This window comes from Oryctolagus cuniculus, chromosome 2 (assembly GCF_964237555.1).
Source record: "Oryctolagus cuniculus chromosome 2, mOryCun1.1, whole genome shotgun sequence".
Classification (NCBI taxonomy): Eukaryota; Metazoa; Chordata; class Mammalia; order Lagomorpha; family Leporidae; genus Oryctolagus; species Oryctolagus cuniculus.
The window spans coordinates 170193143-170214984 of record NC_091433.1 but is presented as its reverse complement, the minus strand read 5'-3'; the positions used below and the strand labels follow the sequence as shown (position 1 = coordinate 170214984).

Genomic DNA, 21842 nt, shown 5'->3' with positions numbered 1-21842 from the left:
AGAATAAATAAAGGGGAGAGTGATCCAACATGGGAAGCGAGATACATAGCAGACTCATAGAATGGCAGATGTCCTAAACAGCACTCTGGCCTCAGAATCAGCCCTAAAGGCATTCGGATCCAGCTGAAAAGCCCCTGATAGTTTTCAGGCATGGAAAGCCAAGACACTCTGGCAAAAAAACAAAACAAAACAAAACAAAAAAACCAAAAAAACAAAACCGAAATGAAAGATCTCTGTGAGTAAGATCCCAGTGGAAAGAACAGGTCTTCAAAGAAAGAGGTACCTTTCTCTGAAGGGAGGAGAGAACCTCCACTTTGACTATGACCTTGTCTAAACAAGATAAGAGTCGGAGAACTCAAAAGGCTTCCATAGCCTTGGAAACTCATGACTGGAGCATAGGGAGATTACTGATGCCATAAACAGGAGTGTCAATTTGTTAAGTCAACAACAGGAGTCACTGTGCACTTACTCCTCCTGTAGGATCTCTGTCCTTAATATGCTGTACATTGAGATTTAATGCTATAACGAGTACTCAAACAATATATTTCACTTTGTGTTTCTATGTGGGTGCAAACTGTTGAAATCTTTACTTAATGTATACTAAACTGATCTTCTGTATATATAGAAAATTGAAAATGAATCGTGATATGAATGGAAGGGGAGAGAGCGGTAAAGGGGAGGGTTGCGGGTGAGAGGGAAGTCATCGGGGAGGTGGGGGATGCCAGTGTAGTCCATAAGCTGTACTTTGGAAATCTATATTCATTAAATAAAAGTTTAAAAAAAAAAGAAAATTTATTCATGACTCATTGAAGAAATCAAGGAAAATTTATATATAAAATTCAATCATCATCCTAGAGTATTGATTGCAGTGTTACAAAACATTTGTACAATGTTTCCTTCAAGTAAGATTGTTGCACCATTGGAGTTGTGAGCAATAGTTAGCTAGGCCAACAAGTGCATGAACCATTAAAGAAAAAAAGTGGGGTTTTTACCTGGTAGTAAAGTCACTGCTTAGGATACCTATATCCCTTATCAGAGTGTCTTGGTTTGAGTATGAGCTCTACTCAATTCTCACATCTTGCTGGTGCATATCCTGGGAGGCAGCAGATAGTAGCTCAGGTGGGTGGGTTGCTGCCATCCACGTGGAAGACCTGAATTGAGTTCTAGGATCCTTGCTTTGGTCTGGTCCTAGGCACTGTGGGCATTTGGGGAGTGACCCAGATGTTTGGAACTCTGTTTTTCTCTATCTGTCTTATAAGCTGAAAAAAAAAAATGGTAAATTTGACTTTCCTAAAATTAAAACCTTCTGTTCTTTGAAGTACAACATGAAAAAAGTGCAGAGGGGTTGGCATTGTGGCATAGTGGATAAATCCGTTACCTGTGTAGGCAGCATTCTGTATAGGTGCTGGTTTTGTGTCCCTACTGTTCCACTTCTATATAAATTAGCATAGGTAATTGACATCTATTTCAAGTAACTAATGGTGTTGATGACTATAAAAATAGCTGATACGTAGATTTCAGTTATTTTAAATCTGTCATTTTTAATATATCCTGTAACTGCCTGAAGATGATAATGTCGCTGAATGACAATACATTAATATTTAGAGAATTTGGGTGGAGGATATATAAGAATTCTTTGTAGGATTCTTGCAACTTTTCTGAAGGAGAAAAAAATGAGAAAATATCTGAAATTTAAAAGTTAAGAAAAACATTCTTTTAAAAATCTATATGAAAGTGAACAAAGTCTGACATGGTCTTAGGTTAGATAGCTATTCTTATTTGGAGTTGGAGATTTAAGCGGGCTGTCTCACACATGGTCAGGGACGCCAGTGAACTGTCAATCTTCTGGTGTATCTTTTAGGTTTCAGTTTTGAGTCTTCCTGGAGCTCTAATCTCTGCTAGGTCAGATATTTTCCAGGGATTGCTCCGCTTTTGGCCAGTACCTTTCTCTTGGAGATGTACTAATATCTTTATTAGCATAGGAAATAGGAAGGAATTAAGAAGTAAGCCTAGAGACATATTAAAAGAATAGGGGCCGGTGCCGCGGCTCACTAGGCTAATCCTCCACCTAGTGGCGCCGGCACACCAGGTTCTAACCCCGGTCGGGGTGCCGGATTCTGTCCCAGTTGCCCTTCTTCCAGGCCAGCTCTCTGCTATGGCCCGGGAGTACAGTGGAGGATGGCCCAAGTCCTTGGGCCCTGCACCCCATGGGAGACCAGAATAAGTACCTGGCTCCTGCCATTGGATTAGCACAGTGCACCGGCTACAGTGCGCCGGCCGCGGCGGCCATTGGAGGGTGAACCAATGGCAAAGGAAGACCTTTCTCTCTGTCTCTCTCTCACTGTCCACTCTGCCTGTCAATAAATAAATAAAATAAAATAAAATAAAATAAAATAAAATAAAATAAAATAAAAGAATAGGAGCACTAATGGGCCAGAGATCAAAGACTTCAAATTCTGGAAATATAGCAGACAGGGTACTTTGAGAGACCTACCTGTTGCAAAGCAAGTAAAGCCATGAAAAGGACACACTTGTTAAGCCGTTGCTGGTCTCACGGCAGGTAGAGGAGATGTCTAAGCATTCTTTTCACTGGTGAATTAAGCAAACATTCATGTACACAGATACACAAAGAGAAGTTGGGATCTAGGGCAGGGCCAGAGAGGCAGGAAACTGAAACTGAACAACAAGCAGCTGCGAGGGGGGGCTACCTGAGGGTGATGGTACTTCTAGAACTTTCCATGGAGCCAGAACCCTCAAGAAAGTCTGAAGCGATCCTACATTCATGGTGCTGTCTGGCCCATGGCAGCAGAAACCAGTCTACTCCAGAGGAAAAATTCTCTAATCCCAGATGAAAATTGTGCAAGGAGCTGCCAATTAAAGATCAACAGACAGGAAGAAAAGTTATACTACCAAGATTCTGGCCAGCACCACGGCTCAATAGGCTAATCCTCCGCCTGCGGCACCAGCACACCAGGTTCTAGTCCCGGTCGGGGCGCCGGATTCTGTCCTGGTTGCCCCTCTTCCAGGCCAGCTCTCGGCTGTGGGTTGGGAAGGTAGTGGAGGATGGCCCAAGTCCTTGGGCCCTGCACCCGCTTGGGAGACCAGGAGGAAGCACCTGGCTCCTGGCTTCAGATCGGCGCAGCGATCTAAACCCCAGGATTAGAACCCAGGGTGCCGGTGCCGCAGGCGGAGGATTAGCCTAGTGAGCCGCGGTGCTGGCCGGAAAACATAACTTATGAAAATAATTTGAAGTTAAAGATCAGAATTTGAAAAAATTTAATGCATGCTTAATCACTGCAGAGTGACTTTGTAGAACATCAAGAAGTTGTACATTGTAGGAATTCCCAAAGCTCCATCCTTAATTAAGAGAACTTTCGCATCTGCACCTGTGGGTATTGATGAGAACATTTAATAATGGCTGTGTTCATAGTGGCAAAAAATATGACAATAAATGTTGATAGCAGGATGGATAAATTGTGATTTTTAATTATGAAATATTCACCAGTAAAGTGAAAATAAATGACCTATAGCTATGAGCAACAATATGGGTAAATTAAGTAAAAAAGCCAGTCCTAAATTCACAGGTGTTTATATTTTATAACTTACATTATAGTTAATTTTAAACTTCTATATCAAAACTACCTTGAACAATAGCAAGATCATTTAAATGTCACTAGATCTCTTAAAAGACTTTAAAGAATAAGCAGCATTTTATTTATTTTCACTCATTTTAATTTAATTTTATTATTATTTTTATTTATTTGACAGGTAGAGAAGACAGAGAGAGAAATAGAAAGGTCTTCCATTGGTTCACCCCCCCCAAATGGTTGCTAAGGCCAGAGCTACACCAATCTGAAGCCAGGAGCCATGTGCTTTCTCCTGGTCTTCTGTGCAGGTGTGGGAGCCCAAGCACTTGGACCATCCTCCACTGCCTTTCCAGGCCACAGCAGAGAGCTGGACTTTAAGAGTCAGCCACAGCGCCGACCCCAATTTTAAAATGTTTTTTATTTATTTGAACGGCGGTTACAGAGAGAGAGTATGCACGATAGAGAGATCTTCCATCCTCTGGTTCACACAATAGCTAGGACTGGGCCAGGCTGAAGCCAGGAGCCAGGAGCTTATCCGGGTCTCCCATGTGGGTGCAGAGGCCTGACGTGGGCCATCTTCCGCTGCTTTCCCTGGAGCACTAGCAGGGCTCTGGATTGGAAATGGAGTAGCCAGGACTCGAGCTGGTGTCACAGGTGGTAGCTTAACCCACTATGCCACAACACCAGCCCTATTTTTATCATTTTTTAAAAAAAGTTATTTATTTGAAAGGCTGAGTTAGAGAGAGAGAGAGAGAGAGAGAGAGAGAGCGCATGAGAGACAAAAGCCTTCCCTCCACTAGTTCATTTCCCAAATACCTGCAGTCACCGGGCCTGGGCCAGGCTAAAGCAGAAGCCAGGATTCTCTTCCGCTCTCCTATGTGACTGCAGGGACCCAAGCACTTGGGCCATCTTCTGCTGCTTTCTCGGGCACACTAACAGGAATATGAATCAGAAGTGGACTGCCCAGGACTCCAGCTGGGCTCCTGGTATTTGCAGGCAGTGGCTTAACCTGAGAGACGACAATACTGGCTCCTCATTGTTATTTTTTTTGAAAGATTTATTTATTTGAAATTCAGAGTTACACAGAGAGAGAAGGAGAGGCAGAGAGAGAGGTCTTTCATCCGCGTGGTGCACTCCCCAATTGCCTGCAATGGCCAGAGCTGTGCCCATCCGAAGCCAGGAGCCAGGAGCTTCTTCCAGTTCTCTCACGTGGGTGCAGGGCCAAAGAACTTGGGCCATCTTCTACTGCTTTCCCAGGCCATAGCAGAGAGCTGGATCGGGAGTGGAGCGGCTGGAACCCGAACCGGCGCCCATATGGCAGACTAGTAGAGCCTGTGGAAGAAACAAAGGCATGAACCAATGGACTTACGTTCATGTAGTTTTTAATTTACCTCAGGTCAGATAAATGCATAAATGCAAGTAGCAAGACCAGGGAGTTGAGTTTACAAATTGTTTTTTTTTTTTTTTTTTTTTTTTTTGACAGGCAGAGTGGACAGTGAGAGAGAGAGAAAGAGAGAAAGGTCTTCCTTTGCCGTTGGTTCACCCTCCAATGGCCGTTCTGGCCAGCTCGCTGTGGCCAGCGCACCACGCTGATCCAAAGCCAGGAGCCAGGTGCTTCTCCTGGTCTCCCATGTGGGTGCAGGGCCCAAGTACCTGGGCCATCCTCCACTGCCCTCCCGGGCCACAGCAGAGAGCTGGCCTGGAAGAGGGGCAACCGGGACAGAATCCGGCGCCCCGACCGGGACTAGAACCCGGTGTGCCGGCGCCTCAAGGTGGAGGATTAGCTTAGTGAGCCGCGGCGCCGGCCCTGAGTTTACAAATTGATAACAAAGATAAATATTAACCATAGTTATTAAGAAAGGAAGAAAATAGACTGCATCAAAGAAGGCTTTGTTCACTAAGGAAGGATTGGAGTTGGGCCTTGAAAGATGGATGGCATTCAGATGCGGTGAGACCGCATGAACAAAGGCACAGGCTGGTGGAATGTAAGCTGCTGGGCTGCTTCAGCTGTGGTGGTGGAAGATTTGTTTAAGGCAACAGTGAGCTTTAGGGAAAGACAACTTGGAGACGTTCTAAGTGGTCTGTAGAACAAGGATAGAGGATTTGAAGTACTGTGCCAGTTCTACCAAGGATATGTATAGAGTAATTTATTGTCATTTGGTACTGATTTTAAAGATGGATTTTTAAAAAGTAGATCATTGTAAAGGGTCAATGTTTCTGCTTTTTATGGTATTCCTTCGTTCACTGTTTTGTAAGGTCGGCCTGACGTTGGTGGGCACCATCCGATTTGGCATCAGTGTAGCCTAATAGTTAAATGACCGGAGGTCTGAGCTGGTTTTGCTCTCCATGTGGAACAAGCAGCTCTCTGAAAGCTGCTTCATTTTCAAAGGAGTAAACTTTGTGTGTCATGTAAAGTGACCCTAGAGACCTTTGAAAGAAGATGATTGGAAATCTGCAGTGATAAGAATGAAAAGGGAGTTTGTTTTTATTGGAAACAACACAGGACATCTCCTTGATGGTATCACAGGTATCACAAAAGATTTTTTTTTGCTACTTTTTGGGGCTTGAATTACCAAGTATATATGTATGTGTATGCATATGTGTACACACACACACCCATATAGAGAGTATGGCTAGTGTACTAAGGAAATTTACATTTTATTGTGAGTTAAAGTGGTATTCACTGCCTTTTTCATTTCAGGCAGTTACCTGAGTTTCCTGCAGTTTTAGTGAAAGTATGTGGCATGTCTTTTTTTTTTTTAATTTATTTTATTTTTTGAAAAAGTTACAGAGAGGCAGAGGCAGAGAGAGGGAGAAGTCTTCCATCTGCTAGTTAACTCCCCAGATGGCCGCAAGAGCTGCATCTGTGCCTACCCAAAGCCAGGAGCCAGGTGCCTCCTCCTGGTCTCTCAGGTAGGTGCAGGGGCCCAAGGACTTGGGCCATCTTCCACAGCTTTCGCAGGCCACAGCAGAGAGCTAGATCAGAAGTGGAGCAGCCAGGACTTGAACTGGCATCCATATGGGCTGCCGGCACTGCAGGCAGTGGCTTTTTCTGCTATGCCACAGCACTGGCCCCAATGGCACGTCTTAAAGTGATACATTCCTACTCAGTCTTGCAGAGTAGCTCTCCTAATCTATAACAAGTACCTTCCTTTTGTTCTTAAAATATACTGTTCATCAACAATTGCCAAAGTAGATTGATTCTTTATGTAGTGTTGTAACCATAAGTAAAGTTATAATTACTAGGGATTATTTTAATATTCATATTAATAAAATATTTATTAGTATTTTAAAATAGTATATACAGTAAAAGTTTATTAGCTAAGTGAATCACCTTTTATCAGTTTTGGTCATTGAGAGTTGAGAAATGGGAGAACTTAAAACAGTCACACAAATGTTATCACTCACAAGTGGTTCTAGCCTCTGTTTTGATGTATAAAAGTGGTGGAAATTCCATTCATGTACAAGTACATGGTTGCAAATGGCCTAAAGTTTTTTTTTTATGATTTATTTATTTATTTGAAAGGCAGAATTGCAGAGGCAGAGGCAGAGAGAGGGAGAGACAGAGAGAAAGATCTTCCATCTGTTGGTTCACTCCCCAAATGGCTGCAATGGCCGGAGCTGGGCTGATCTGAAGCCAGGAGCCAGGAGCTTCTTTTAAATCTCTCCCATGACTGCAGGGTCCAAAGACTTAGGCCATTTTCTTCTGCTTTCTAAGGCATAACAGAGAGCTGGATCGGAAGTGGATCAGCTGGGGCTTGAACCCACACCCACAGGGGATGCTGGCATTGCAGGTGAAGGCTTTACTGGCTATACCACAATGTGGGCCCTGGTGTAAGGTTCTTTAACAAGGTCCTAATTCTAAGTGGGCCTGGTTGAACACACCACATTTCTGAGGCTTTTTTCAATGCCATTTGGATTTTTAACCAGTGCTTATTAATCTAGTGAACTTAAATTCCATTGAATCACTATAGTTAACAGATAGGAAGTTAAAAATAAATGGACTTTATAAAACATTTGCAACTAAATGGTTCCACTTACATGAGGTACCAAGAGTGATCAGATTCCAAGAGGTGAAAACTAGAATGGTGACTGCAGGGGCTTGGAGGGTAGGAATGAGGTGCTGTTGCTTCCAGAGTCTCAACTGCAAGATGAAAAGAGTTCTGGTGAAATTGGAATACATTATTGAATAATGCTTAAAAATTGTTAAGATGGTAAATTTCATGTATACTTTATTACAACTTAGAAAAATTAAAAAGGGGAAAATGATAGCATTTTAAATAAAACCCATCAAAATCCTAGGAATAAATCTATCAAAAGATTAGTAAGATCCCTATATTAGAATTTGAGCCGGCGCCGCGGCTCAATAGGCCAATCCTCCGCCTTGCGGTGCCAGCACACCGGGTTCTAGTCCCGGTCGGGGCGCCAGATTCTGTCCTAGTTGCCCCTCTTCCAGGCCAGCTCTCTGCTGTGGCCCGGGAGTGCAGTGGAGGATGGCCCAAGTGCTTGGGCCCTGCACCCCATGGGAGACCAGGAGAAGCACCTGGCTCCTGGCTTTGGATCAGCGTGGTGCACTGGCCACAGCGAGCTGGCCAGAGCGGCCATTGGAGGGTGAACCCACGGCAAAGGAACACCTTTCTCTCTGTCTCTCTCTCTCTCACTGTCCACTCTGCCTGTCCCCCTCCCCCCTAAAAAAAAAGAGTCTGAAAAATAACTAGGAGAAATTAGTGAAGACCTAAATAAATGGAGGGATGTGCTTTGTCCATGGAGAACTGAAGATTTTAAAATTTCAAGTCTTTCCAAATTAACCTACATAATTTAATGCAATCCCTAACAAATTACCAGCAGTTTGATTTTGTTGTTGTTACTGTTTCTGTTGTTTTTTGTGGAACTAAAGCTGACTTTAAAATTCATATTGAATTGCTAATGGCTAGCAATAGCTCAGGCTGTGTAGAGCTGGAGGACTAGTGTTGTACATAGCAAGACCTATTACAGAAATGTACTAATTAGTACAGTGTTGCTTATCAGTGTGGTCCTAGGACCAGCAGCAACAGCATCACATAGGAGCTTACTGAAATGAATTTCTCTGGCTCTATCCAAACCCTATTGAATCAGAACCTCTGGGATTGGGGCCAGTGACTCTGTTGTTTAACAACTGTAGGTTATTTTTATGCACTTTCAAGTTTGAAAAGGACTGAATTAAGATGTTTTGACATAGGAAATGCAAACTAGCCTGTAGAACAGAAACAGATCCATATGTATGTGGTTCATCTGGTATATGATATATGTGGCAGGCAGTACAGAACAGTGGGAAAAGGGTATGTTTTGCAGTACATGGCATTGGATAATTTATATATCCTTGTGGAAAATAGATATCTTAACCCTTGTATTATAGTATATATAAAATCAATTCCAGATAAAACTAATATTTAAACATGAAATTACTATATTTTATATATAAGCCACAGATCCACCTAGATTATAGTACTAAAAGTTTTATTTCATGTACTTACTTACCACAGTGTTGTGTCTTTGAGAGGGTATGGTCCCAGTTCTACCTAGGGAATACTAGAAGAACCATCAGGTAATTTCCATAAGCACCAGTTCATATTAATTTATATTTCTATTTCAGATAAACTACCTCTGTCTACCTCTGCCCCTATGTAAAAAAGGTAAAGAAGGGGTTCCTTTCTTTGTCCCTTTCTTGAGGGCCTAGGGAAGACATTGGTTAACCAAATATGTCGAGGGTACTTCAAAAAGTTCTTGTAAATACAATTAAAATATGTTTATTTTGGTGCAAACATTTTTGAAGTCCATGTGTGTGTTTTTTCTAGTATGTATTTTCCAGGAACTTTCGGAAGATCCTTTGTAGCTGGGGTTTCTTCCCTGAGAGAACCAGAGGGTGCAGTGAGGAAAAATCGCGGGCTCAGATGGCCTTACCCTGATTATGTAGAAGCTCATCAGAGCCTTTTCACGTGCTGAACCAATCTGGCTTTTGAGAAACATTCTCAAATTTGGGAGATGTTGATTATACAGGCAGTATGCTTCACCCAAAAGTATAATTAGTGATTAAAAAAAACCACAATGAAACATTATTTTGGATATAGCTATATTTCTATCTTATGTGTTCTGTCAGATTTTTTTTTTAAAGATTTTATTTATTTATTTGAGAGGTAGAGTTACAGACAGAGAGAAAGGTCTTCCATCTGTTGGTTCACTCCCCAAATGGCCACAATGGCCAGAGATGAGCTGATTTGAAGCCAGGAGCCAAGAGCTTCTTCTGGGTCTCCCACATGGGTGCAGGGACCCAAGGACTTGGGCCATCTTCCACTGCTTTCCCAGGCCATCAGCAAGGAGCTGGATCTGAAATGGAGCAGCTGGAACTCGAACTGGCTCCCATATGGGATTCCGGCACCGCTGGCTGAGGCTTAGCCCCCTATGCAAAGTGCCGGCCCTACTGTCAGATTTTTAGCAACACTGAACTTGAATGTAAGATTGCTTTTTTTTTAAAAGAACTTTGTCAGTAATGTTTTAAAATATATGCTAGTTTTTTTTTTCTGATAAAATATGCAGAACAGAATATCTAGAATTTTATTCATTTTTAAGAGTACAGTTTAGTGGCATTAATTGGGCAGACATGGAGTCACTTAGAAAAGGTAATTGCTAAGGGTCTAAGACAAAGTAACATTTAAGTTTAGACCTGAAGCACAAGATAGTCATTTAGGTAAATAGTGGGGTGATAACTTCTCTGGTCCTAAAATCAGTGGAATTAAGAACAGTAGCTCCTTACTGGGGGACATGATGAAGACTCTGAATCATCTCTTGTCTGCACATCCATATGTGGCCTGACATCTCACCAGCTGGTCCATTAGATTGGTATTCTCACCGTTGGATTTGGTTGCTGAATTATTAGACTGAAAAAATCCTTAAGTGTAATTTTCTTCTTAAGTCAATAGATCATTATAGTTTTTTTTTTTTAAGTTTTATTTTATTTATTTGAAAGGCAGAGTTATGGGGGGGAGGAGGGGGAGAGATAGAAAGGGGAATGAATAAATGAATATCTTCCTTCTGCTGATCATTCGCCAAATGTCTGCAACACCACAACAGCCAGGGCTGGGCCAAGCTGAAGCCAGGAGCCAGGAGCTTCTTCCAGGTCTCCCACAGGGGCGCAGGGGCCCAAGCACTTGGGCCATCCTCCTCTGCTTTCCCAGGCACATTAGCAGGGAGCTGGATCGGAAGTGGAGCACCTGGGACTCAAACCAGCACCCATAAGGGATGCCGGCACTGCAGGCTGTGGCTTAACCTGCTGTGCCACAATATGGCCACATAATTTTTTTTAACCTGTTGTCTGTATTCTGATTGATTATTACCTCATGGACAACAGTGTTTTATAAGATATATTAATATAACTATTCTACAGTAATTTCCTTTCAGAAAAACTATGTCAGGTCTTTGTATCTCTAAGTCAAGGTAATTACATTCCTCTTTCCTGCTTTACAACTTTTCAAATGTCTGTCACATTGCATTTTACATTCAGTGTTTAGAGTGTTTTGCTTGATCTTCACAAAAGGTCTCGGGCATAACTCTGTTCCCATTCCAGTGTGGAAAAGATCCTGACTTTTTTGTTTTTCTGAGGAAAATATTTCATCTCTTTGGTGTGAAAACCTTTAGGACAACCTTCTTAGAACTGGGATTTCTGGCCTGGCATTGTGGCATATTGGGTTAAGCCACTGTCTGCAATGCCAGCATCCCATATGGGCACTTGTTTGAGTTCCAGCTGCTCCACTTCCTATCCAGCTCCCTGCGCCTGGGAAAGCAGCAGAAGATGGCCCAAGTCCTTGGGCCCCTGCACTCATGTGGGAGACCTAGATGAAACTCTGAGCTCCTGGCTTTGGCCTGGCCCATCCCTGGCTGTTGTGGCCATTAGGGCCATTTGGGGAGTGAAGCAGTGGATGGAAGATCGATCTCTCTCCATCTCCATCTCTCTCTCTTTCTCTCTCTCTCTTCCTTTCAAATAAATAAAATAAGTCTTAACAGTAAAAAGTTGGACTTTCACTCCGACAAGCCTGTGGGCTAAATGCTGCGTGCGGCTTGGAAGTGAATGCTGTGACTTGAGGGAGAGAAAACACGTAGTGAGGGGGAGGCTCTGGAGCGGCCAGACGTGCTTCTCTGTGCGGACTCCCAGAGACTTCCTTACTTACCCTCCCAGCTCAGGGAGGTGGGGCTTGCCATTCCAGTTTCTGAGAGGAGGAACTGACCCAGGGAAGTTGAGTCACCCGGGGCCATGTAGGTGGTCATGTCACTTGGTGGCACAGGGATTCTAATCCAGCCTTGGCTGACCTGGGAGACTTTCCTCATTGTTGCACAGCACTGTTCTTTAGTCGTCTTCCATCCTGCTAACTTGAAGTCACAGATAATAGTCTCTTCATTGAGATGAGAAGGAAAAGAAGGCAGTGTTATGACCCATTAAAATTTGTAGAGTCAGGTTTGCAGATTTACCTAATGAGAAAAGTCCTTTCCTTTGAAAATTCTTGAGGTTACATTTTATAGTAAAATCTTGTGCTAAATAGTGTTACACATTTTAAAGAATGGGTTTTGTAAATTCTTCTGTTTTATCATTCATGTCTTGATAATGCCATATATAGCTAGCTATATTGGTAAAATCTCTTCGTAGATTTAAGTTAAAGAAGGCTAACCAGATAAGATTATACATTAATCTTGAAAACTATTTCAAGGAGATAGAAAATATCTTAATTTCTAGAGTTAGTCATAGAAGATTACCTGATAGGCATTGCATTAGGATGTGAGTCCTCTGAGGGCCAGGACCTTGTCTGTCTTGCTCGCTACCCTCTCGCTGGGGCCAGTGCACTGCTTTTACAGAGTAGGTGCTCAGGTGGACTAAGGAATAAACAAACTTCAGTAAGAGCCCATTCTTTTGATTCTCCTCTTTTTATTTTTATTTGTTTAAAAGGCAAATAGAGGGACAGAGAAAGATCTTCCATCAGCTGGTGCATTCCCTAAATGCCCAAAACAGCTAGGCAGGGCTGAACTGGGCCAGGCCAATGCCAGAAGCCTGGAACTCCATCCAGGCTTCCAGTGTGGGTGGCAGGGAGCCAAGTACTTGAACACCTGTTGCAGAGTGTGCATTAGCAGGAAGCCGGGACTGAAACCCAGGTTCTATGAGATGAGATGCAGGTACCCAAAGAGGCATCTTAACTGCTGTGCCAAACTGCTGCTCTTGATTCTCCTCATCCCTTACTTGTGTACTTGTTGCTTACTCCTCTTTTTTCACTGTTTCCAAGGTTCTTTCCTGAGGCCTGAACTTACGTTACTCTACTTTCTTATATTTCCTGGGTAGTATCATTCACTTCCAGGAGGTTATCATATCTGAATTTAGCTGTTTCAATGAGTACAAGTTCATTTACAGAGTTAAATAATGACAATAGGGATGCTGTTCTAGTACTTAGAAGATGAGGTTTTACTACCAGTTATTGCTATTAGGGTAGGCATAGCAATGAGCAAGTGATTTAGCCTTTTGTTGCTTCATTTTCTTCTTAATTTAAAAGGGGTTGGTTTAAATTAGAAGTTAATAATTCAAATGCCTATAGGGGCCAGGCAGATGACAACAATGAGTGCAATGAGCTTGGCTTGGCTTGGCTTGGCTTGGTATGGAGTTGTAGGACTGTGCTATAGTTTGTGCTTTCTTGAAGGACTTCTTACTGTTAATGAGAATTTGGAGTTCCATATGAATTTTACCAAAAATACATACTTGTGTTATCTTAGCCTAATTGTTCTCAAATTTGACTACACTTGAGAATTACCTAGGGGGCAGCAGGAGGGATATTTTTAAAAATATTGATGCCCAGATCCTGATCTTCAAGATACGATTTACATTAAAAAAAAAAAAATACCAGAAGCTTCCCATGTGCTTCTAATAAACACCTAGATTTTGAGGGATTGATTAGACCAGGATGTGTTCCACACTTGACTTTTAAAAACAAGCAACAGGAGTTGGCATTGTGGTGTAACAGGTTAAGCTGTCGCCTGTGATGCCAGCATCCCACATGGGCGCTGGTTTGAGTCCTGGCTTTTCCACTTCTGATCCAGCTGCCTGCTAATATGCTGGGAAAGCAGTGGAGGGTGACCAAGGTGCTTGGGCCTCTGTACCCATGTGGGAGACTCAGAAGAAGCTCTGGGCTCCTGGCTTTGGCCTGGTCCAGCTCTAGCCATTGGGACCATTTGGGGAGTGAACCAATAGATAGAAGATCTCTCTATCTCTCCCTCTCTCTATATGTATATAATTCTGCATTTCAAATAAGTAAAAAAAAGAAAAAGAAACAAGCAGTAGTGATCAAGAATGGTGTTAGCTTTCAGACACATCTTTTCCCTTTCTTTGCAGCATCTTTGCTGAAAGGTATGTGTGAATTATCAACCACAGACAATATTGAATTCCAAGTGTTCATCAGTGAGATTCTTTTTGTTTGTTTTATTTTTAAAAGATTTACTTATTTATTTAAGAGGTAGAATTACAGAGAGAAGGAGGGGCCTTCTGTTTGCTAGTTCACTCCCCAAATGACCGCAACAGCTGGAGCTGGGCTGATCTGGAGCCAGGAGCTTCTTCTGGTCTCCGTCTCCCACATGGGTGCAGTGGCCCAAGCACTTTGGCCATCTTTTACTGTTATCTCAAGCCATTATCAAGGAGCAGGGTCAGAAGAGGAGCAGCTAGGGTATGAACCAGTGTCCATGTGGGATACCGGCTACACAGGTAGAGGCTTAATCTACTACACCACAGTGCTGACCCCCATCAATGAGATTTTGTGTTCATTATATCAAGCAGTCTCCATTTATCACATCCCATTACTGTTTTCTCTTACCTGAAACTTCCATTTTATTTTTCACTACATTAGTAATCATGTTAGTGGTTTCTATTACTTCTCTGAATTGATGGCCTGCACTGTTTTCCCTGGGGTTATGTTTCAGTATGTTCCTATTCATAGTTTTGTTATAGGTCAGGCTTTCTTGAGATGCCCCTTCTAGAAAAGTATTTTCTCTAAAACTAGAGACTCCTTATGCTAGCCAAGGCCATAAAGCATTATTGTGTTTTACAATGACTTTTTATAATACAAATCAAAAAAGGAAAAACTTTTGCTTTTCTTTGCTGAGATTTTCATATTTGCATTCAACGGCATCCTGATATTTTTGGAAGAATGAATTTTGTCCTACTCACAGTGGGTCATCCAGCATTTAAGTCTTCTGTCTGTGGTCTTTTGTTTTTTCTTCTTCTATCAGTGTCTGCTTTCACAACCAAAGTTCTGGGCCATTCAGACGTCAGCCTTGATGCTCCGGACTAAACTTGAGAGAGGAAGCACGCGCCGAGTGGAGCGAGCAATGAGGCAGACTCAGGTAGGAATTAATATGTTGTTTTTCTTCCAGCTCTCCATTGCTATAAATAAACATCCATGTATGTTATGAATGAAAGAATTAGGTGGCTTACATTTTACTCAAACATTTCCTTATTTGCAGAATACACATTTTAGAATTTGACTTGCAGAAATAATGCTTTGGAGGTTTATGGTGAGCATTAAAAGAGACAAATTAAGGGTTAATAAGAAAAATAAAGTGTCGCTCCCCCTCTTCGTGGAGGAACGACACAGGACCCTGCGCTGTTCTTTCGTCTGCTCGGCCCTCCCCGGGTTTGCTGCTGGTTCTTCCCGGGTTGGCTACTGTCCCTTCCACCTCCGTGGAAGGGCGGTTCCCCCTGGCCACTTTCCCCACTTCCGCAGGGGAGCGGCACACCGCCGGCCGGCTCTCTCGGGGGCTGCACAGGTGTTCCCCTTAGATGTTCCCCTTAGATGTTCCTGGTGCATGCCGTCTCTCTCCTCCTTTATAGTCCTCCTCTGCCAATCCCAACTCGGCTGCCCACACGCCGAGTACGCTGCTCTCCTCCAATCAGGAGCAAGTCCTACAGTTTATTGGCTGAACTGGAGGCAGCTGTGTAGAAGCTGTTTTCTTCTCTCCCAGCGCCATATTGTGGGAGAGCAGATGCATAGAATAAGTCTTAATTCCAGCAACCTAGTCTAGTCCGAGTTGCTCCCCACAATAAAGCATCTCACAAGTACAAGTTGTCAGAGGAAATAATGTTCATCCTCATGCAAAAATATCCACTAATGTTGTAAAATTAATCCATATCCAGGCCTCAGTCTCCATTTAACACTACTCCTCCAGTGAGACAGTAGCATTTTGTTGCTTTCATATATTGTCTGATAAACTACCCGTGATATAAATTTATTAGCAAGGAAAATTGAAAATGTCACAAAAAGATCTAAGATTTCAGATTCCATGTCTTAGTCTGTGCTGCTATAATGAAATACCTGAGACTGTGATTTGTAAAGTACAGAAATTTACTTTCTCACAGTTCTGGTGCTAGAAGTCTAAGGTCAAGATGCCCCCAGGTTGTTGTCTGGTAAATGGCTGTTCTTCCTAGATGGCACTATTTAGTGACTCCATCCTGGTCTCCCACATGGGTGCAGGGGCCCAAGCTCTTGGACCATGTTCCAGTGCTTTCCCAGGCACTTTAGCAGGGAGCTGGATCGGAAGTGGAGCCGCTGGGGGTCTCAAACCATCCCTTTGATGAGGGGTGCTGGTGTTGCAAGCCATGGCTTAATCTGCTGCTTTTCTTCCTGCATAGCATTTGAATCAGCAAACTTCTTACCCAGGACCTAGTATGTGCTCAACAGTTTGTCTTATACTGTTTTAATCATCTTCCTTCTTTTCAGTAATTACCATCATATTTCTTGTCTCAATATACTAAATTGTTGTCACAGGTTATTTTCTCCAGAAGGTTGAGGCAGAGCTAGGGGTGCAAGGTGTTATTAAAGTGTAACACCATTGAAGAGAACTTGGACCAGGCGGTATTGCACTGAGGAAAAATTGAACTAGGTGAGGGCCCAACGTAGTGTAGGAAGTATATTTCCCACCTTGGTGTTCCCTTAGGCTGAAATGGCTTGGCCCCCATCCCTTGCCTTCAGTCCTCCTTCCGTAAGCAGCCTCAGGAACTGGCATGATCTCAGGCAAGGTGCCTTTGTGGCAAAAGTACCTTGGAGACAGCTAACAGCCATAAGCCATTTGCTGACCCACTTTCTACAGCCGGACCCAGTGTAAAGTAGAAAGGGAAGGTGAAGGGCTGTTCCATGGTTAACATCCTTAGCTGTTCATCGTGAGTTACTGGGTGGTTTGAATTTTATTTACTAAAATTCATTTCACTCTGAAACTATAAATTTTAAAGTGACTAAAATGTTAAAATGCATTTACTCTAGCAGTTGAGCATCCCGCATCTGAACCTCCACAATCTTAAATACTGTGAAATCTGACAGTCTTTGAACACTGGTCTGGCTCAAAAAGTCTTGGATTTCAGATTTTTGGGTTAAGGATGCTCAGCCAGTAAAATTTCTTGTTCAAGAAAACTGTGAATAAAACTTTTTTTGTGTGTGTTATAGAAACTAGTTTGAATGTCTTCTTTTGTTCTTAACAGTTCTTACTATAATGCATTCACTTATTGAAGGATATACTCACCTACAAATTACTTACTTTGTATTCATCTCTTACATTCACTTTTTTTTTTTAAGATTTATTTATTTTATTTGAAAGAGTTATACAGAGAGAGAAGGAGAGGCAGAGAGAGAGAAAGAGAGAGGTCTTCCATCTGATGGTTTACTCCCCAGTTGGCTGCAACAGCTGGAGCTGTGCCGATCCAAAGCCAGGAGACAGGAACCTCCTTCAGGTCTTCCACATGGGTGCAAGGGCCCAAGGACTTGGGCCATCTTCCACTGCTTTCCCAGGCCACAGCAGAGAGTTGGACATGAAGTGGAGCAGCCGGCTCTCGAACCAGCACCCATATGGGATGCCAAGACTGCAGGCGGCAGCTTAACCCACTACACCACAGCGCTGGCCCCATCTCCTACATTCACTTTGGCATATTAAGTAATAAGGTCATTCATTTTTCTTTTATAGTGACAAATTAAGAAGTATAAGGGTAAATCTTTTCTTTTTTGTAAAGATTTATTTGTTATTGGAAAGTCAGAATTACAGAGTGGGGAGAGACAGAGAGAGAGAGAGAGAGAGAGAGAAAGGAGATCTTCCTTGAGAGAGAGAGAGAGAGAGAGAGAAAGGAGATCTTCCTTGAGAGAGAGAGAGAGAGAGAGAAAGGAGATCTTCCTTCTGCTGGTTTACTCCCCAAATGGCTGTAATGGCCAGGGCTAGGCCAGGCTGAAACCAGTAGCCAGGAGTTTCATCCGGGTCTACACGTGGGTACAGGGGCCCAAGTACTTAGGCCATCTTCTGCTGCTTTCCCAGGCTCCTTAGCAGGGAGCTGAATTGGAAGTTGAGCCGCTGGACTTGAACTGGCTTGAACTGCTTAACCCACTGAGCTTTAGCGCCGTCCCTAAGAATAAATCTTTTATGTGTTTATAAGTGCATGTTAAAAAGGTATTTCAGAAAGCTAACTGAAAACCAAAGTAAAACATAGATTTATTTTTTTGGCAAAAAATAATTTGAAATCTCACGCATTGTTTTTTTATAAAACATTTTCCATGAACTTTTTGAAGAATGGTAATATAAGTGTATACTTTTCTTTCTTTCTTTCTTTCTTTCTTTCTTTCTTTCTTTCTTTCTTTCTTTCTTTCTTTCTTTCTTTCTTTCTTTCTTTCTTTCTTTCTTTCGACAGGCAGAGTTAGTGAGAGAGAGACAGAGAGAGAGTTATGGACAGTAAGAAAGAGATAGTGAGAAAGGTCTTCCTTCCGTTGGTTCACTTCCCTAATGGCCTCCACAGCTGGCGCTGTGCTGATCCAAAGCCAGGAACCGGGTGCTTCCTCCCAGTCTCCCATGCGGGTGCAGGGACCCAAGCACTTGGGCCATCCTCTACTGCCCTCCCAGGCCACAGCAGAGAGCTGGACTGGAAGAGGAGCGATCGGCACTAGAACCCTGCACCCCAACCGGGACAAGAACCCGGGGTGCTGGCGCCGCAGGCAGAGGATTAGCCAAGTGAGCCACAGCGCCGGCCAGTATATACTTTTCATTTGAAACTTGAATCATTCTGAAATGTGAGGGTTATGTTTTTAGATATCAAATAACAGGAATGCACTGAGTGGGTAATATTTATTTATTTATTTTAAAGTATTTGAGAGGCAGAAAGAGAGTGAACTCTCATCTGTTGGTTTACTCTCCCAGTGCCTGCCATAGTTGGGTTTGGACTGAGGTGAAAACTGGGAGCCTGGAGCTCAATCTAGGTCTTTCATCTCAGTGTCAGGAACCTAACCAGTTGAGCCATCCCTGCTGCCTCCCCAGGCCTGCATTAGCAGTAAGCTAGGATCAGGAGCCAGAGCTGGAGCTAGAGCCAGGGATAAAAAACTAAGCACTCCAATATAGGACACGTTTCTACCTGGTTTCTTACTGCAAGGCTGAACACTTGCCCCCGGAACATGAATTTAAGAGAAGAATGAAATCCTTGTGCTCTAACATTTTGCCCTTGCCTTGGCCTTAGTGTACTAGGGCCCCTTCATTCTGAGTCTCAACCGGTAGCATAGAATTAGGAAGTGATTATTTCTGTTTTACAGGGTGGTACCTCAGAAAAATCTTTGTGCCATTTGCCAACCGCCAAATTTCAGAAATTAGCCATATCTTGTGATAGGATGAATGCAAAATTTGTTTAATTTTCTACTTTTGTTGATTCATTTAACTCATAATCTGAACTATTGCCAATTCCTTTGATTCAGAATTTGATATTGCTGTGTTTGTTGAAGTTACTACATCTCTGAAGAATAGGAGGAAAATGATCTAAAATTACATGTACAGATAAAACTTTTTTTTTTAGTTTCCATGAACATCTGTTCCCATACAAAATTATAAGATGATAGCCATGTTAAAAAGGGAGGAAAAGAAACAAGAAGAGGCCCTTAGGGAAATTCCCTCTTGTCCTGTTACAAGCTGAGGGGATGTGGGTATGGTTTGCCCATTTGTCTGGCTAGGTAATAACAGTTTGGACCATTTACTCTTTTTATTTGTTTATTTGAAAGGCAGAGTTACACACAGAGAGAGTAGGAGATACAGAGAGAGATCTTCCATCTGCTGGTTCACTACTAAAGTGGCTGCAATGGCCTGAGCTGGGCCGAACTAAAGCCAGGAGCCAGGAGCTTCTTCTGTGTCTCCCATGTGGGCTCAGGAGCCCAAGCACTTGGGCCATCCTTCACTGCTTTCCCAAGCAGGGTGGTTGATTGGAAGTGAAGAATCTAGAATGCCCATATGGGATGCCTGTGGGGAGCAGCCCGGACTGGACTGAGTTACTGGAATTAAGACTTATTCTATGCATCTGCTCTCCCACAATATGGCGCTGGGAGAGAAGTAAACAGCTTCCGCACAGCTGCCTCCAGTTCAACCAATAAACTGTAGGACTTGCTCCTGATTGGAGAGCAGCGTACTCGGCGTGTGGGCAGCCGAGTTAGGATTGGCGGAGGAGGACTATAAAGGAGGAGAGAGACGGCATGCACCAGGAACATCTAGGGGGAACATCTAAGGGGAACACCTGTGCAGCCCCTGAGAAAGCCGGCCGGCGGTGTGCCACTCCCCTGCGGAAGTGGGGAATGTGGCCAGGGGGAACTGCCCTTCCACGGAGGTGGAAGGGATAGTAGCCAACCCGGGAAGAACCAGCAGCAAACCCGGGGAGGGCCGAGCAGACGAAAGAACAGCGCAGGGTCCTGTGTCGTTCCTCCACGAAGAGGGGGAGCGACAATGCCAGTGCCGTCAGTGGCTGCTTTACCTGCTACATACACCACAGCGCCGGTCCCCTGGACTATTTTACTCACATTGGTTCAGGCAGTTGTGTTGAAGGCTCGGCTGGCAGGCCTAAAAACTGGCAGACTTTGATGGATTTTTAAGTGAGCCATCCAAATGAAAGAAGAAAGTATTGCATCACACCCAAAAGTAAATAAATCTGAGTGATGAGATCTACAGAGGAAGAAGGGAACTACAGGTTGGGGAAATTAAATCCTTGAAAACCACCCCATCTCATGAAATTACTGAAGATAATGCACATGGCAACTTTGTTTAGTGACTGTGACTCAGAAACTGCTTGAATGAAACTGTAGGTACATTCTTCAGTATGTTACTCTGCTTTTTTTTAACCAGTGAAGTATAAAGAAGTACTGTCATTCAGCTTTCTCTTCCTCATCTGACCCAAATCCATATAATGAACATTTTCTTTATCCCAAGACCACATCTTTATCTTCTTTTTGTATGTATAACTCAAATATGAAGCAAATTAATTGAAACTGTGTACACTGAAAGGAGCCATCTTGTTTATGTCCAAACTAAAAAATTATGACAAAATTTGTGCAAACTAAATTTGTGATTGCCTTCTAATTTTTATTTTGCTCCTTAAAACTTAGTATTAGGGAAACTCCATTCAGTAATTGGGGGTTATTGCTTCTTGGACTTTTGGCTAAGAACAAGTGTAGTAATTGGGGGTTAATGTTAGAATATTTTATGTTGATTATGAAAATAATCTTTCCAATGAATTTTAATTACTTAGGAATCACTTAAACCTTTTAGTTTAAATTGGAAAATCTTCCCCGTTCAAACAATTGTGCCTCTGAAGGTGGTTGCTCAGCTCAGCAAGAATCCTTTGCTTTGCCCTTGAATTTCTGGAATGACCCTTCATTGAATCGGGAGTCTGAGAGTAACGCACTTTTCTATCATTGGAGACTATTCATGCTGAAGTTGACTTTCCTTGACTCTGGTGGTAAAGTCAGATGTCATAAATTTTCATTGAATTATTTTTAAGAACATCTGTTTGGGGCCAGCACTGTGGAGCAGTGGGTTAAACCACTGTCTGCAATGCAGGCATCCCATATGCATGCCTGCTCAAATCCCAGCTGCTCCACTTCCTATCAGACTCCCTGCTAATGACCCGAGAAAGCAGCAGAATATGTCCCAATTGTTTGGGCCCTTGCACCCATGTGGGAGACATAGAAGAAGCTCCATGCTTCGGCCTGTTCCAGACCTGGCCATTGCAGCCATTTGGGTAGTCTACCAGCGGATGGAGGATCTCTGTCTCTGTCTCTCCTTCTCTCTCTAAACACCTTTTAAGTAATATAAGTAAATCTTAAAAAAAAAAAAAATTGTTCTTGGTACTGTAGTCATACGCCTGGTTGTCAGGAATAGGGGTTTTTATCATAGTTAATGGGAGTAGGACCCAGAAGACAA

The 21842-nt window shown here is 42.9% G+C and overlaps 1 protein-coding gene across 2 annotated transcripts in view; it reads left to right on the top strand.

The window, feature by feature from the left end:
• The window catches only part of TTC27 (tetratricopeptide repeat domain 27), a 214639-nt gene that overhangs the window by 65331 nt on the left and 127466 nt on the right, over window positions 1-21842 (top strand). Inside the window, exon 10 of one of the 2 annotated variants that reach the window (XM_002709924.5) lies at window positions 14877-14990. The exons of the other annotated variant lie outside the window; for it this stretch is intronic. Within the exon in view, the coding sequence (XP_002709970.2) occupies window positions 14877-14990 (114 nt within the window). The remainder of the gene's footprint in view (window positions 1-14876; window positions 14991-21842) is intronic. 2 annotated transcript variants of the gene reach the window in all.